This window comes from Tribolium castaneum, chromosome 10 (assembly GCF_031307605.1).
Source record: "Tribolium castaneum strain GA2 chromosome 10, icTriCast1.1, whole genome shotgun sequence".
Lineage (NCBI taxonomy): Eukaryota > Metazoa > Arthropoda > Insecta > Coleoptera > Tenebrionidae > Tribolium > Tribolium castaneum.
Genome location: NC_087403.1, coordinates 319,444 through 338,278, shown reverse-complemented (window position 1 = coordinate 338,278; position 18,835 = coordinate 319,444). Strand labels below are relative to the sequence as shown.

At 35.9% G+C, this 18,835-nt stretch overlaps 2 protein-coding genes across 4 annotated transcripts; both read left to right on the top strand.

Annotated features, from left to right (window-relative positions):
* Window positions 1–291: 291 nt before the first annotated feature.
* On the top strand, window positions 292–3,142 carry LOC656238 (arrestin domain-containing protein 3). Of its 3 annotated transcripts, none has more exons than XM_008200273.3 (5): window positions 292–646; window positions 712–874; window positions 921–1,291; window positions 1,340–2,345; window positions 2,742–3,142. In XM_008200273.3, exons 2-5 carry the CDS (start codon window positions 766–768, stop codon window positions 2,798–2,800), a joined length of 1,545 nt encoding a protein of 514 aa, XP_008198495.1. In that variant the 5' UTR covers window positions 292–646; window positions 712–765; the 3' UTR covers window positions 2,801–3,142. The 3 variants fall into 3 exon arrangements, with proteins under 3 accessions (XP_008198495.1, XP_008198500.1, XP_967872.2); XM_008200278.3 differs by having other exon boundaries at window positions 708–874; XM_962779.5 differs by having other exon boundaries at window positions 293–646; window positions 742–874.
* A 3,028-nt stretch (window positions 3,143–6,170) lies between these two features.
* Window positions 6,171–18,835, top strand: LOC100142245 (fez family zinc finger). Its single transcript, XM_001807580.4, has 2 exons — window positions 6,171–6,734; window positions 17,641–18,835. Exon 2 carries the CDS (start codon window positions 17,652–17,654, stop codon window positions 18,684–18,686), a length of 1,035 nt encoding a protein of 344 aa, XP_001807632.1. The 5' UTR covers window positions 6,171–6,734; window positions 17,641–17,651; the 3' UTR covers window positions 18,687–18,835.

Here is an 18,835-nt window from a genome sequence, read left to right as displayed (position 1 = left end):
GCCTACAAGAACACTCCAAAATCTCGTAACTATGTTTATTTCAAAAATAAACAAAATGTTTGTGTTTACTGTAATTATTCAAGTCATTAGCTTCATTATGTGTTTATCATTTTCACATAAATCGTCCTATAAACTCATCAAATAAAAAATATATATAAATTAATAAAAAACGCAGACTGTTAATTAATATTTGTATCAACAAAAAAAATCATTACTATTTTATTTTCATTTTATTTTGGGAAATAATAGTCTCTACGACATGTGAATCGCTAATTACATAATCACTACTGCCAAGGCCGCTTTAGAGGTCGCCGCTCATTATTAGTATTATTGCATAACAGTGCACTTGAATTGCAGTTTTAGGGCGAAAAACTGTTTTCGTAGTCATCGATAGAGTAGTGTTTACGTGTAGTCGTATCAGCATTTTACGTTATCTCATTCATTTAGTCACAATTCTCCTTCCTTGTTTACTTCAATGGCCACAATTTACGACCTCTTCGTCTCACATTAGTGGGATGGGCTCAAATATTTCAACCAGTTTTTATTTTTAATTCAATTCAGTGGCGCCATTCAAGGCTGAATTCTCGTCGAAGTGGTGAAAAGAAATGAATTACGTCTAATTACGCCACGGTTTTTCTTCACTTAGGTACGTGGATGATTTATAATTGATTTATTAAAATAAACTGTCTCATTCATGAAACACTAAGGTAGGTTAGGATTTTACGACACATTTTTATACAGGGGGTGATCCACAATTTGGGCGAAATGTCTCAAGTTCGCATTTGTTTGGAGAATTATTCTGGGACATATTATGCCGGATCTGAGATTAGGGGCCGGCTTGAGTGTTATTTTGATGAAGAGACTACTGTTAGAGGTGCATTATGATTTTTGTAGCAATGTGTTTTTACATTTTTTTCTAGGAATAAAACTTGAGATCATATGTAGGGAACATAATGAGTGGACTGGGACTGAGGAGTATAAGGACCCAACAGACAATTCCACTAAAACACGACATATTACTTTAACCGGGGATCATGACGTGTTTCATGTTAAACAGATGTTGTTTGGGTCTGAATCTGGGAGTCGGGAGGTGTCTAGGGGGCGCCAAGTGTACCCTTTTTCGTACCATTTACCCTACGATATTCCTTCGAGCTATCATGGCCCCCATGGCTCCATCACTTTCAAACTAAAGGCTGTGGTTGATAGACCCATGCGGGTTGATTATGAGGATAAGTTTATTTTTAATGTCATCTCCCCGATTGATTTTAACAGGTTGTCAAAGGACTTACAAGTAATTTTTTCAGTGTTTTTCAATCCGTTCTCTGTAATTTATTTATAGGAAATGACTTCGTACTCGGACGAAAAAACTGTATGTTGCTGGTGTTGCCAAGGTGGCAACATTTCCGTTGAAATAGAATTACCAAAAATCGCATTCATACCTGGCGAAACTGTTCCGTTTAAGATTAACGTAACGAATCTGTCCAACACAAATGTAGAAAACATAAAAATAAAATTTCGGAAAACTGTCACCTTCAGGGTGACAGACCCCCACATTGAAACAAAAGAAGACGTTGATGATATTCTATCGTTTGGGGACCACGGTGTGGGGGCCCACGGCCAGCACACTTTTGATCTGACCCTTGCAATTCCTCCCGGACTTGAAGTCCCCAATTTCACCAGATGTGATTTATTCAAAGTTGAGTATCTACTAAAAGTGACCGCGGAAATGGCTTCCTGCACTATGGACCTGGACGTCGAAGCATGGGACGTCCAGCTGGGGCACATCCAATATGCAGAGGCTACCACCCATCCCCCAACCCACTCCTATCCTCCTCCTTCAGGCGGGGCATATCCACCCCCTTCTGGAGGAACATACCCACCTCCTTCTGGAGGAACATACCCACCGCCCTCCGGGGGGACATACCCACCCCCTTCTGGAGGAGCATATCCACCTCCTTCTGGAGGAACATACCCACCGCCCTCCGGGGGGACATACCCACCCCCTTCTGGAGGAGCATACCCACCGCCCTCCGGAGGAGCATACCCACCTCCCTCTGGAGGGGCATACCCACCTCCCTCTGGAGGGGCATACCCGCCCCCGCCTGGAGGTGCGTATCCGCCTCCAGCTGGGGGGTATCCTCCTGCAGGTGGAACCTCCCCCGGTTTTTATCCTCCTCCAGGAGGGTCGTATCCTGGTCCATACACTCCCCAGTTTCCTGGTTATCCTTCAAATCCTCCGGAAAAAACATCACCGGGACCCCCTTCCGCCCCAATGGATGACAACCCCAAGGCTAGGGAGGCAGCAATGGGCGGTCCGTCAGCACCCAGTAGTGCACCGGAGGCCCGTAAGTATTTTTTATTATTCTGTCAACTAGTGGTGTATGAGTGTGTGTATTGTGTGTTGCATAACCATTGTGCAGTAACCAGTGTAGGTATATTCGTAAAGTTCTTACCTAAATATTTTTACCATCATAATTTCTTCTAATTCTGTTTTTTCCTGTTACACTGTTGCCCCATTTTTCAACAATAAATAATAATTAGTCGCGTAACATATACTCGAAGTTCGTGTAACAGCAACTTTTTAAAAATAAAAAATAATTGTCTAGTAGGTACTACAAAAAATGTTATGGAAGATACTACGGCTTAAGTACCTTCCGGAAAAATCTGAGTAAATACGTAGTATTAGCATTTGCTTCATTTTTATTCATACCACCCACTGAGCATGTAATGTGTTTTTGCAGCGCCCCCGACGTACAGCGAAGTGCAGCAAAGCGCCAACTTACCGTACCCTCCTAAATAATTATCTAGTTTCCAGAAAACACATTTATTTTTATTTGTAAGGGTTATACAGTTGACAATAGGGCCACTATTGTTGGTTAAGTGCACTTGCTTTTTGTAGATATGTATTGTGCCATTTGTGACATTTTACAGTGATATTGGGTCAAGTTTGTAATTGTATCATGTGTTTCAGCATTTGTTGCGTTTTGCTGGATTGTGTACATTTTGATTTGTTCGTCGAAACACCTGATAGACAGAGATATATGTTTATATAGGCTTTTGCTAGTTTATCTATTACGTTGTAAGAGCAGTTTTTATAATATCCTTTTATATCTGTTTGAAATAAATAAAGCTTTTGCATGTACCTGTTTGCGTTTCATTGATTGTAATTAAACACGAATTAAGACCAAAAGATCATTTTTATTAAATGGAATTAGTTAGGGAAGTAAGCGAAACATTCAATCTTTGAATAAACCGAGGATTTAACGAACACGATTAGCGCTTACCCCAATAAAATAGCTATCTGAAATTGAAGTAAATCGTTTTCAAGTGTTATTGCATGCTTGTACCTAATATTCCCGTTCCGCGAGTCGGTAATATTCAATTTATAATCCTTCGTACTTATATTTTTAAGAGGGGAATTATTAAAAAGTTATATTTGAATTCCTCTTTCTCAATTTCGGATGCACATCATAATGGATCATTTTTGCCCCGCGCTAAGTGTGTTTTAATTAATTAAGAGAAATGGAGGGGTGCGATTGGAGTGATCGTCCTGTATATGTGTAAAAACAAGTCGGGCCTCATCGACATTACCATATCGAGTGTTCCGGCGCTGTTACACAGAGATAACGACGTCGGCGTCGGCATCAAAGCACCGACGTCTAAGTGCTGCCCTCTCAACGAATATACAAAGGAATTCAAACTTTCTCAAGCGAATGTCAAAATTCAATTCATATCGCTGCATAAATTGAACGAATTATTAGACTCTTGAACGTATTCAAAGCGCAGGCCGACGCACACACAGAAAAATATCGCAAGAAGGAGGAAAAGGAACGGAAGGACGACGGATTGTTTTAAATAGATTTAAAGAAGTTGTGATTACGTGCCGCCGAAGTGGTGGTACCGCCAGCCGCAAAAATTAGTTATCGTAATTTTTGTCATTGCAAACAAGTGGGAAATCGATACCAAGGTGGTGGAAGTCATCAGATGAAAGAGATTTCGTGCAAATTGCTAAATGTACTTTATTCACCAAACGAATTCCCGATTCCCCTTTGAAGAGGTCGGTGTATGTGTTTTAGTATATCCTTTTATTCGTGTTTAATCAAAGTTTGTGACTTTGCGTCACGCAATCCAACACCAGAAGCGCCCTGCATAGCAGATTTCAAAACGAACTCTGATCTTATCAAATCATGGATCATGGATATAGGAATACGACATAGCACAGTTGCTCTTCCTTTGATTAATGTCAACTTAAAACGACTCAGCTTTAAAAGCACTCGGGGAGGACCGAACGAATACACACCACCATTCACTAAAGCATTAACTCTCAATGCTGAATTAAATTTATATCACGCCGGCTTATCATATTTTAATCGGCACAAAAATGCATCTCTTTAATTAACGACCCCCCACGCCCAAAATCTCGAAAATAAACATCTTACTAAAAACACGGCGTTGTGTAATTTCAAAATTTAGGTAAATAACTACTTGTGAATAAATAACAAAAGAAAAAATATAAGATAAATGATGCAAAAAAAAGATTACTGCAGAAGTTTAGGGCGTGTGTTTAATAATTCGAATAGGTATTTCTTTATTTTTCAGTTGTTACATTTTTGTGTTTTTAAATTTTAATGTTCAGTAGTTTACGTTTACGTTCTCCAATCTTTATATCTCAATTTTGCAGCTGTTCTACAAAGCCGGATCTAAACACAATTTCACCTGAGGCAAAAGGCTAAATGGGTGTCCCAATAAAATAAATGTACCTAACTAACTATACATTTACATGTATATAATGTCCTGCTGTTAATGTTTTCAAAATAAATTATTGCTTGTTTGGCAAAAACAAAAATTTCAACATTTTTACTACCCCGAAGAAGAAAATACGTAAAAAGTTTCGTGAGAAATTGTCGTAAACAGGGAAAAAATTTTTTGCTAATTACTGTTCTTCATCAATTTAGCGGCTTTTAGAATCTAAGAAACTCTGATAAAGGAATTTAATTACCAAACTATAATGGACTTTAATTATTATTATTTTTGAGAAATTTTATTTTTATGTTGTACTGCCTGAACACCTATTCTGCAGCCTATTCTAAAAAGTTTTAACCTATTTTAGGTTTTTATTGCCTATTTGTTTAATCGGTCTCCGCATTTTTAAGCTCTTACAGTTGTTCGTATTATTTTGTTTGCTTTTGATTTGTGATTTACTTGTTTCCTAATAACTTAAAGTGCCCTGAAAACTCAAAAATGTGTGGTAAAAAGAAAATATAATACAGGAGGTATTTTATAAAAAAACAAATTTTATTTTATTGAAACAAAGTGTTGTACAAAACGGTGAATTTACCATTATAATCAATTCTTTAAAACAAATCCAGAAGCAGTGTTAAAATAACAATTAGTGCATTTTTTCGTAAACGGTGAATTTTAGCCAAAATTTATTACAAAATGTATTTTTTTTTGATTATTTGTGATTATGGAACTCTGACAAAAAAAGAAGTTTTCCTTTGGCTAACTAATAAAATAGGTAAATTTATCGGTATATATAATATTTTATTTATTATTTATTCACAACAATGGACAAGGAGCAATCTTTAATATCATTAAATAAATAGTTAATAGTACGTAATATTATGTATACTGAAGCTTAAAAAAAATTATTAAGCAGGTAATACTCAAAATATTGTCAACATTATTAAAGAACTCTCTGTTTGGCGCAAAAATACTTTTTGAACGAGCCGCCACTGTTATTTTTTATAGTGAAGCCTCGATAATCGAACTCTGATTATCATTTTAACAATTTCCTGCATGATTTCGGTCGGATAATCAAATAAAAAATTATAAATATCATTTTTTGATTTTTAAACACTTATTTTTTGGGCTGCGATTTAAGTTTGCTTATTATAATGACTTGAATTAAATTTTATTTTGGGGCACTAAAGTGGGAATTGCAGGAAAAAATACTACTTTTGTGTTGTAAGGATGGGTAAAAAGACTTTCAGTTTAGTTGGTAGCAGGAGAACGAGCCGCCACTGGTATATTTTTGTACAGTGAAGCCTTGGTAATCCGCACTCTGATCATTATTTAAAAATTTTAATGAATTTCTACATGATGATGATTTAACTGTAAAAACCGAATTCGAAAAATGCATTTTGGCGAGAGGATGTTAATTGTGGGTGTCTGCAGCAGCAAAATGCCGTCTGGTTATTTAGGAGTATTTGTGTGTATGGCCGTCGTGAGTGAAACGCCAGGTGAAGAACTGAAGAAGTGACATCCAACTGAGAACCGAGCAAGCGCAAGCACAGCTGTCGCTTTTGAAGCGCTCCCAGGGGAGTCTATGGGAGGGTTCAGGACGAGTCGATCCTTGAACAGAAGCTCCTGATTGGCCGCTTCCAGCCAGATACATTCTTATTGGCCAATCGAATCATCCTACAGCCTCTTTTGCTCGTCCTCTGCCGTGGCCTCCTAATTATGCAAATGGCCCTGCTCACCTAATGTTGCCACCATCAGTCTCTTGTTTGCGCTTTTCCCAAAACTACCAGGCCAAAGTTCAACCAGACATCAGTTTTCAGCCTCAGATTGCCTTTTGATGCTACAAGCCACAAGTGACGAATCAAACAAAACCTAGTGTGATCGGTTCTTAGCTACTGTAAAATGCTTTTCGTTGATGTGAACTTGATGACTCTCAAAGACTGTTTTAGTGATTTTTACGATTAATTACCTCTCAACTTTATGCTATATTGGTAAGTGCACAAAGAAACATTTAAGATAAAATCGCACCTTTCACTGTGAAATTAATTAATAACGCGATAAAAATTATCATACCTACCCCTAGACACGCAATTAATAACAACCTTTCAGCAACGTAATAATAATTCACGCCACTAATTTTTCAAAAATTACTCCACACGCCGGCCGACGCCAAAATTATTTCATTTTGACACCGTCACCTATTTTTACTTCCGGTTTCCGGAAATGATTTTCGGTTTTTGATTCAATGCGTGTTGACAGTTAACACCAAATTGGTAATTTAAAAATATTTAAATTCACTTAAAATTCACTCAAAAAGTAGATTATGCTTCACACCATATTTCAAAAAACAATTGCAGAGAAATCAGTTTTTTCTCTACTTATGTGATTCTTTTTAGAATTATTCTATCATTTTGTGTAATAATTAATAGATTATGTACAGTAGAAATCGGTTATAACGAACACGTAAGGAAGCGACTTGAGAATTTCTTCGTACTAACCAATCGTCGTCTTACGGAGTATTCTTCTTGTTAAATGAATTCTAAAATTTAAAATAGATACGGAAAATAAAGCATTAATCTATTTTATTAAAAAAGATAAATAATTACATAGTATGACAAATTTAATATTGTATTTATTAAGCAAATAATTCAGCTGATGAGCCACATAAACTTTCTTTAACTCCGAATAACATATACCTACTATTTTGTCCGAAAACGTACTTATGCAGATAAATTATTGATGAAGATTTTCTTTTAAATACCTAGATAGATGACGGTTGTGACGCACCCCCATTTTGATATAATACAAAAAATCGTCTATATTTTGTTAAATATTTATTCTTCTAAGATAGTAAACGACCGCCTCTTATTCGTTTAATTTGTGGTAAAAATAAAAATGCTTGGACACAAAAATAGAACTTGTTAAAATGTAAAACTTTTACCTGTGACATTCAGTCATAAAATTTATTTTCATGGCGATCGCGGATTAATTATTGATATTAATATAATTAAAAATGTTGAAGTATCAATTGAAAAAATTTTCTAATTTTCATAGGATGCTTAAATGATGTTTTGAGCAAAAAATTATTACAAATTTATTAAAAAAACTTAAAATTTTAATGATAAGGAATTGTGAAAAATTCGGAAAAAATTGGGTGCAGTGGATTTTGAGTTAATAGTGAGACTCACCTTGTATATGGTAACAAAAATGCTTTTTATTTTAAATAATATAATTTTTATTTTAATAGGATGTACATAGTTATTTTATTAATTTTTATCTTATCAATAATTAATAATACATAACTCTATTAAAAATTTTACAATAAATATTTACAATTATGCATAACTTGTAAACAATGACGAATAAATTGTCACTAAAAAGTTTCAAAATTTTTGACTTCTCTGACTAGAAAAAAAAGTGCCTGAATGACTTTATAGACGAATGATTTTATTTATTTTCTTTGTTGCAGTCTCCACCTATTATTAAATTTTTCATTTATGGAAATAATTGTGTTTCATTAACGGAAATTTTGGGTAAAATTTTTGGATGGGCAACACTGATCGGTTGGCTATTTTTAATAAAATTACCTGATTTTGGGCTTCGATGCAATTGACTTATCCAAAAAAATATATAAATAAAAATTTATAAACAATTTTAAATTAAGTCCATTTTTACTTAACTTACTTATCTTAATTATATAAATTTATTATGTCTTAGAGAATATTAAAAAATAAAAGCTTGTGATTTTACAACTCCAGAATAATGTCAATTTTCTTTGACGTTTTTTTTTGACAAAATTATTAAATGCAGTTTGACCCACATAAAATGAAGAGCATAGATAAATTATGGCTAAGATTTATTTTTTTATTTATTTATGTTTAAACCTACCTTAATAATTATTGGCTTTATGGATATTCCGGGATTTTGAGTTTAAGTAATTAATTATTAAAAATGAACGCGATAAAAATTCTGTTTTTACGGTACAGCTCTAGTGAATTTTGGAAAAGTTATATTTCTAATGTCAGTAGAATCAGGATAATTATTTTTATTGGGTGGATGTTGAAATAGTATTCAGTTGTTTTTTTTTCCAGGTTTAGTTTAATTGAATATCTGTAAAATTGTAAGAAAATCTGTCAGATTATTGTCTGTAACATCGGCGGAATTAAGCTATTATCAATTTATCAAACATGTGCAACAAGATTCCCGAAAATAAGTTTGGGGTCTGGGGTCGCATTTTCGGTTGTGTAATGAAAGTTTAATTCGCTAATGTGTCAAGCTGAAGTTTTTGGAGTCGCTGTGTGCAAACAAGCGCATTAATGGGGTATTTCTTGTGTTATATTGAAATGAGAATATGCTTAAGAGTTCTCATGGAGTCGGAAAACAAAAACTAGGGTTCGGTCGGTCTTTTCATTTTTAAACCCTAGCGTAACTCAAGCACTCAACCACTTAGACGTTTCAGAATCAATCAATATTTATATTAGCAATGCTTACACAATACTCGATATTCCATTGTCTGGATTATAAACACAACCTCGAATATTACGAATAATTGTAATTCGTTTCCGCGGTTCGGTGTAGCTTCATTTTTCCACTTAATGACTCGGTAAATTTATCGTTTAAATTGGGTAGCTTTGAAACATACATTTAATTGAGTAATGAGGTTATTAAGTATTTATCGCAAAGGGTAGCTTTAGTGAATACCGTACATGAACCCCTAGCACGGTATTCAGCTGATTTAACCCCATTAGAAGTATTATCCCATTTCCGTTCACGCTCTCAAACCCTCCGCAAAAATCATCGGTTTTGACCTATTCTCACGCACAAACAAATTAATAAGCGGAAACTCGAAGTTATTACTATTCCAAGGAAGTTGTTTAAACAATAATTAGTTGCTAATCAAAACACATTTTCTACAAGTCTGTTGCTAATCAAGTGGGGGATCACGCGAGGGCGAGGGTGCAGATAACAACATTTTAAGCTACGTGTGTGCGTTTTATAACAAGCAAAATTAAGTGAGCTTTAATGTAATTCGCCACAAGTTACAACGTCTAAGGCAGCACTCAAACACAGTCGAATAAAACTGAATTAAAGTCATAACCGAAATATTTAATTTTTTTAATTTCAAGGTAAAAATTATAGCCCTTAAGAACATCGTTATTTCTATGTTATTATTGTGCTTGGTTTTGGTTAATTAGTCAAAAAAAATTAATTTTCTGAGTTACATTTTAACCGACAGAGTTAGAGACAAATTTGCATAAATTTTTTAATATCTTTTGATCTTAGAAAAAGTTGAAAAAATAAGTCAAAAAATAATTGTGTGCCGTTGATATTTTGACCAATTTTGGAAAAATTTTCATTTATTGAACAGTTTCGGCGTCTCTGAAACATTTTACAATTACCTAGGCACTGAGATCGGCAAGATTTCGAAATTTGAATTTTATAATTTTAATAGGAATTTTTAAAATCAACTTGAATTTTTCTTAGAATAAACGTTGTTTTTTATTTATGCTAAAACAAATAGAGCCAATACATTTCCAGCTCTTAATAAGATTGTAGGTTGTACTTATTCAAAAGACTGTATTTATTTTTTTTTTTTGTTTACCTAACTTTAAAGTAAAGCGATGAAAAATATTGTAATTAATAAAAATTGGAGTTATTTTGTTTTTTCTGTGTTATTTTCCCTAATTTTCGACAAGCATTTAAAAAAAATCGCTGTAGAAAAATTAATGTAAAAAAACAATTTGGTTTTGACGAAATTTTGATTCTTCACACCAAGAAATTGCACTCAGCAGAAACTAAAGTTATTTAAAACAAAATGAATCAAATTTTAGAAAAATATTACCGGACAAGAAGAGACTAACTATGGAGAAGAATTAAGAAAATCACTTCATCTCTGAATTTGTGCAAAAACTCAAATATAAAAAACCCAAACTTTTTGAACAGGCACCGTTGAAACCAAAAACATTTTTTTGAATATTGCACTAAATTCTTATAAAACTAAAATAACGAACACATTTAAGAAGAAACTAACTTTGGCGAACACTTATTAATAAAAGTGTATCAAAGAATTGTTTTAATTTTCGTTTTTGGTGTGACGGCCAATGCGCTAAGCTGCACAGTAGCATAGTTTTTGGAACGCCTGTTAACTTTGGATGAAATAGTTAAAAATACTTTTCGTTTTTGTATCGTTATTGGAGAAAAAATAATTTCGAGCGTGAATTAGGCAAAGCAAACAAATTAAAAAGTGTGTGTCGCTGGGCGACCGAGGGGAAACGGAAATGGCATTTGGCATATCTCTCTTCGGATGATCGTTGATCGCCCGCTTAAAGTCGATCGGAATGATTAAAAGGTAAATGCTGAGTAAATATTTACCATAGATAATTACAGCCGCGCCTAAGAGGCGTGCCGAACGGGAGAATAGGGGGGCGGCGAAAAAGAGGCGGCGTGGCGGCGGCGGCAGCGTCTCTGGGGGCTGCCTCCGAGCACGGTTCAATTCGCCATAAGCTTGATAACGCATCGGGATACCCTTCTTCATATAGGCATTCACTATGCCAATTATATTCCCAGATGGATTCACTCCACATTTCTCTTTTATTGTTTCATCCATGGAATAAATCTAAGCAAACACCTTTGTTTTCCGATAATACATCGCTTTTTTCCGCTCGCTCGACCGCCTCACCGCATCACACGCCCGCACAACTCCACCATTTCGCCAATTCGCCAGAAAACCGGTTCTGGTTGCCACAAATTCGCCGCAAAACCGGTTCTGGTTGCCTCAAATTCAGAACAAAACCGGTTTAGCCAGAAAACCGGTTGTGGTTTTGCGACGAAACCGGTTTTCGGGCGGGTTGTGAGTCAGGTTTCGGGAGTTTGGTGTAAATTTAAATTCAGCGAGGGTGAGCAGTGGCCAGCGGATAGTTGGAATAACCCCAGGGGTTGCGATAGTTCATTCCGATTAAGGCAGTCATGTGAAAGGTGATAAATCTGTTGTGTTTATTGCGTGATTTAGGCCGTATCGGGGCGTAACGGCGTCTAGGTGAACACCGACTTACTGGACTGTCAGGTCGCTTCTATCTCCAAGATAAATGCGAGCCTCGATGGCCAGCTCGCGATGGTTTGACTGCCGCCCTGCCGGACATGAATATTTTATCTTGGTTTTATCGTCGGAGTTGCGTGCTCAATTCAGCCCTATCTTTATTTTTCACTAATCACAATGTTCCAGATTTTATTGATTTCCGACTTTTTATAAACAAATCCCAATCAGTCAGTGGAAATGATCGGGTATTTGATAGAGAAGCCAGGCCTTTCACTATTATACGCCATTGTTCGGCGTTTCCATGTAATTGAAATAGCCACCATTTCGAAATAAACTAATTTGCCAGGAGAGGGCGAATTCAAACAACTTCGGAGTTCACACACGGAAGACCCAACAAACGACAAAAGACCTATCGAAATTTTTTGCAAAAAATCGTCATAGCAGCTCACTTTTTTATTCTTTCACCCCATAAGTAATAAAGCCGTACTTCTGGAAATTTTTAAAATTATTTTATTTTTTTAAAGATACTAACTGATTAACTGATTATAAAAAAAATAAATCACCCATAAATAATCGAGTTTTCCAGCTATTTTGTTTTGTTGGATAGACCCGAACCATGCACACTATAACCATTCAAAAATTTAAATAAACGTATTTTATTGGTTTTTATTTTTTTGGAGTTGTTTCATTAAAATTAATATTATTCTTAAATTTATCTTTGGAATTTAGGCAGGTACTGGAATTATTTGCGAATTACCTGCTCACTGAATTTTTTTGGAATTTTCCAGGATAATTTTGAATCTCCTCGAACTCTTAAAATTATTTTGGAATTACGAATATTATTATTATATAATTATTATGGGTTATTGGAACTACCAACCGTAGTATGTATCTTTGTAATTTATTAAATCAGGATAATGCATAATTTTATTTTTTTTATAAAGTTTGACAAGTGTTAGCGACAGAAGAAAACGGTTATTGGTCCGATTTTGTAATAAATAGCGAGCGGTGTGCGTTGTTTTTCGTTCCGGTGAACGTCGGAAATGTGATTCCGCAGCGGTACACCTCTGAACATTGCACACGTGCCCGGATGTTAAGGCAATATAAAGACTCGAAAAGGCTAGAAGTTTAGAATTAAAGAGGGTGTGCTTCGGTCACATGTCGCTCTTTAATATCAAACATGACCGCACGTGTGTTAAATCGGCAAACCCAAATTACCGACTTTCATGTGAATATCTTTGACCGAATCTTGAATTTTGTTTCAAGCGCGGATTTTTCAATGCGAGGGGTGGAATCGTTGTTTCCCGTCGTTGAAATGTTGACATGGCCTTAACAATGGCAGGCGGGGTGACAGCAGCTAGCACGAATCGTTGGAGAGTGATCAGAGTCAGCATCGGAGTAAATGTTCTAGGGGTCTGGCACTACACCGTAATTTCTAGTTCACAATTATTCATTGTGTACCACAGGATCTCTCCCCTGCGGTTTTCTTGGATTTTCTGACATATGTCGTAATTACTGCCGACTGCAGCCTTACTTTGTCATTTTAAACCGCGCTAAATCTTTACCAGCTGCTTTTTTATTGCGCAATTCTCTCTTCCCAGACGTCCAATCGATAGCGCTCTTTAACGTCAAACGCAAAACAACCATCACCCGACACACCATGACACCAACAAAATGCAACAAATTAAAAAAATAGCCATTCGTAATTCTTTAGTGATCACGATAACAGTTTTATATCTGTTTTTTCAAAATAATGCATCTGTCTTCGCCAATAGATTTACTACTAATTTATAACACAAGAAACGAAGAAACCGTATCATATTGAGTATTTTCTGTACTTTCACACAGTTTTTGTTTTAATTTGATGGTGACTTCATCTGCAATTTTTGGATTGTTTATTTTTAGCCCAGGCAAATTAGACAAATCGGTGGAAAAAATTCCTACATAATTGGATTTTTTAAACGCTTCCCTTACACATACATACATGTATCACCAATCGCCTTATTCTTGTTTAATTTGACTGGGCTATTTGATTTTTATATTTATTTTCATTTTCAAACAGTCAAACGTTGTGTTTTTATTTATAACTAATTTCTTTCTTTATTTTTCTTGTTTAATTTTCTCTTTTTAAAAGCTTTTTTTCAACTCACTCTGTTGTCTGTCTGTCTGTTTTCATATTTTTAGAGCCAAATACGAATAATAAAAAAAATACTTACGAATTTAATAGAACATTTTTTCTACGTCCGTCACATTATAAAAACATAAAAGTATTTACTCAAGTTTCTGTATTAATTGAAATATACAAAATAACACCCTTTTTAAACAATTCTTAACATGGAACGTTGGAACGATTTGCGTTTTTCGAAAATTTTTATCGCGTTACAGCAATAAGACCGAGCAGCTCAAAGCACACACCTTTTTTTATATTTTTTATAAAGGACATAGAACACGTATTTTTAATAAAGTTACTGGGTGTGTCCAGTAATTGTAAGAAAGATAGTTTTTTTCGTGCAACAACCAACAAACCAAAAAAGCATCAGAATTTGTTTTGAAAATCTCAGAATAAAGTGGTTTGTTTCAGCGAGTTTAACGATTTATTTTATGTATTATAAGGGAGACTATAGGGACAAAAATAACAATTTGCTCATTTATATATTAATATCTTTCTTTTATTAAAATAAAAAACTTCAATTCTTTACATAGTCTTATTTACCCAGCAATATCTATGCATCATTGGTTACTTATTTAATTACTGTTACTCAATTCTTGTCTCTTCAGATCGAGGCAGGCAAGTTGATATTATTTATAGTATTTATACAGACATGAGCAAGGCGTAAAATATTCATAAAATATTTTTAGATAAGTTAAAAAAATTGTTTGACTTCTATGATTAAGTTTATTAAGTCTTCTTTAGACAGATGCGTAGTAGTTTGTTAGCTACAATGGTTTTCTTTCTCCATTTTTCGTGCAGTATCCGGGCGTACCTCAAGGATCAAGTTTAGGCCCACTACTTTTTCGTGTTTAAATCAACGACATTGCTAAAGTAATAAAAATTCTTGCTTTAAATTATTTGCCGACGATCTTAAAATGTATAAAATAATTAATAATAATTCTGACTACTATAATTTGTAAGAATATTATTATTAATTAATTAATTAATTAATTAATGTATTAATGGCTTCGAATTGAGCAAAAGCAATTGTGATATTGTATCCTACACAAAAAAAAAGAAAATTAAAAATTACTCTTACTTTATAGACACAGCTGTAGTAGATATAAAAACACTTAGCAAGAATTTGGGAATACTCAATTTGAGTAACATGGAATCACATCAAGGCCAACGCTTCGGTTAATTCTGCAAATAAATCTTTAGGCTATAGTTCTATAAAATGTTTATATTTTTTGCTCGTTGGAAGTAAAGAAAATGGTTCTTTGATTTGATGCCTTATGGATCTACTGCTCTAGAAAAAGTGCATAGACGGTTACTTAAATTTCTTTTTCATCTAGCAAATGGTTACTACTAAAAAAATAACCACGTTAATATGATCATAGAAAGCTTTGGGAACGGTCATAAGTCATAACAAAACGGTATTACAAAATTACTTTTTTAAATTGAGCACTGTTCCCAAAGATTTTATAAATTTTAAAATCCTAAATTGTAAGCAAAAATATTCTCCTCTGATAGAAAAACATTATTTTTTATTTTTTAGTGCATCTTTTAAATAATTTTTTTTCTAAAAAACGATTTTATTTAATTCTTTATTAACAATTAAACACATAAATCGCTAAAAGATGACTCTTGAAAAACCAAACCTTTATTCGCAGCGTCGGGAAGTGGTAAAAGGGTAGAAAAGGTGATAAATAAATAAGAAATAAATGATCGTGGCTGTTACGTTTTTATTAAAAAAATTCACAACTAGAAAAGTAATTTTTTTGTTCTGATGGGTTGACAAAAAAGACGAAGCTGTTTGTTCATGCCTTTAAGCTAAGTCAAAATAACGAATAATACGTCAAGAAGTTTGTCAAGTAATTGTGAGGAGAGCAAGGTCGCCACTTCGTGTGATGAATGATGTTCTATCTGCTGTTATAATTTCGTTTGAGTCCGGTGTTTGCGTCGATATTGAAATGTACACATCCAAACATGTCGTGAATGAATGCATTCGAATATGATAAATGAAAACCAATCTGTACTACCCCCACGTAATCGCTATAAGTGACAATGGTTATTATAGGCTGGGTGTGTCGCGTACGAAGGGAGAGAAGGGTAGTAATCATGGTCAATTAACAAGGAGAGGTATTTGGTCCTAACGCGATCTGGCGATGTCATTGTCATTGTCAAGCTGCGTCGGATGACACGCTGGGAGATTTTTATTGAATGCCCTTCGACCACAGACTTGATCGACGATCATTTCAATCACACTGAGCGGCATATTAGCTTTAGCCACCTTCCGATTCCGACCGGATTATAGTCCTCCTTTCGGGGGTGCATCGGAAATGGCTTTATTAATTGATGTTTTCGCCCCGAGACGACCGAAATCTGCTAATTGACCAAATGTCACCCGTGTCAGACGCACCAAAACAGACCAAAACAGGCGAATGCGAAAAATCAACCGAATTAACTCGCCGGCTCAAGCTGCGATCAGATGCAGATGCAAGGAAGTGCTTGTAAGACGATCATATATCGCGTATCCGCCTTCAAGTTATTGTAGACTCGTGTCGCGCCTCGACGCAACAATAAAAAGCGGAAAAGTTGTTTGCCGGAAGACGTCGCAGATGCTCGTGTCTATTGTAAAGGCAAAGGGCTTTATTAGAGCTGGAGAGCACCTACGACCGTAATAAACGTGCCACTCGCCAAGACTGTTGCACACACGACGGAACTCGCCCTTAATTGACAACAAAAAACTTTTATTTCGTTTCAAATCCGGGTTTAAGCCGATCCCTCTCGCCATATTCAGATCAAGCACTTGACTTCATCGCTCAAGATGCTTCGTTCCGAAATTATTTACTTTTATGTTTCGCAAGGAAAACAGTTTTAATTTACATTTTGAATATTAATCAACTAATCAAATCTGGAACAAAAACCCTCAAGGCAAACACATTAATGATATCAACTTTGGCGAGTTCTTCGTGTCTCGAAGGTTTTATTGAAAGAGGGGAGGAATTTTTAAGTCTCAATACGTCTCAATCAATGCAAAGCGTTTTACGGATTTAATGCAAGGGGCGGCTTCAATGAAATCGTCTATGACAAACGCACACCTCGATTTATGACAAATCAACGAATCGATAAATTCGTTTGTCGCAGATTAAGATTTGCCCAGAAAGGGTTCACTCGCCGAAATACACAGAAAAATCCCCCGAGCGGCAAAATTATAGCCAAACAAGTCAATTTTCTTTTTCTTTTTTCTGGTATTTTGAATCATACAAAACTGATATCTTCATTATTGGTTATTATAAAAAATATACATTTGAAATAAATACATTTATTGAGACAGTTTTTTACAAAAATTCGACAGTGTATAATGATTATATTTCTCTATAACATTTTTCGAATGCTCATTTTTTATAATCTCAGAAGCACCTAAGTATAAGTGCAATTCGATAATTTTATATACTTTTAATTAAAAAAAATATAAAATAACAGTCCTAAATAATAACACATTACATGAAAATTAAACTATTGCCATAACTTTTACAACACAAGTGATTAAGTTCGTAGACTAGTACTAGCCAAAAGAGGCTAGTATCAGTTATAAGGGGTGTTCGGTATTACCCTGCGTTCCCCTATTACTAGAAACGACAAGAATATAAAAACTTGAGTTTAAAAATTTTGATTTTTTTTTATTGGTTTTGGTTTTTTGCAGATTGAGTGAAGATGGCGGCCGAGAGTTCAACGAGTCTCCCCGAGCAGTCGGAGCCCCCCTCTCGAAGCCTCAACTTTTCGATAGCAAAAATAATGGAGCCCGACAACAAATCAAAAGACGACAGTCGTAGCAAAATTGTAAATATCCCGTATCCAACTCCCCTAGAATCAGCGTTCAAGAAATACGTTCCAAACATGTTGCGATCGCAGGACTTGTTACAACAATACCCCCTAGTGTACTACCACCCTAGTCAATTAATGCTAAGTTCAGTGTACTCATCCGAGAGCAGTACCCCTCCCAACCCTCCTCCCAGCCTCAGTACCCCCATTCAGTTCCCCCCCAAGCCGTGCCCCCCCAAGCGCAGCGAGTCCAAGCCCTCCATCGTGACCCCCTCCAGCACCGCCAAGCAGAAGAGCTTCGAGTGTGGCGAGTGTGGTAAAGTTTTCAACGCGCATTACAACCTCACCCGCCATATGCCGGTCCACACCGGGGCACGGCCTTTCGTCTGCAAAATCTGCGGGAAGGGCTTTCGGCAAGCTTCCACTCTGTGTCGCCACAAAATCATCCACACGTCCGAGAAGCCCCACAAATGCCACACTTGCGGGAAGGCCTTCAACCGCTCCTCCACCCTCAACACGCACGCGCGGATCCACGCGGGCTACAAGCCCTTCGTGTGCGAGTACTGCGGGAAGGGCTTCCACCAGAAGGGCAACTACAAGAACCACAAGCTCACCCACAGCGGGGAGAAGGCCTACAAGTGTACAGTGTGCTCCAAGGCCTTCCACCAGATCTACAACTTGACCTTCCACATGCACACGCACAACGACAAGAAGCCCTTCACTTGTCGCGTTTGCGGCAAAGGGTTTTGTCGGAATTTTGACTTGAAGAAGCACATGCGCAAGCTGCATGAGAGTACTTCCGCCTCCGATTCGGACTTCGTGGCCAATGCCGCGCCGCCGGCTGTTTATCCGAACGAAAGGGACTTGCACCATTTCATCAGTCCGTTTTTACGGCCGCCTGTGCCGGTCTATTCGAAATTATTGTGACCGTTTTAATTTCACTACTTGATGATCTCTTATCGATGTGCAATATTGCAGGGCTGGCCGCATGGGGCACCACTGCTTAGACTAAATTGTAAAAATGTGTAATTTAGTACCACATGTAATACTCAAATAAATGTTATTTAATACTCAAA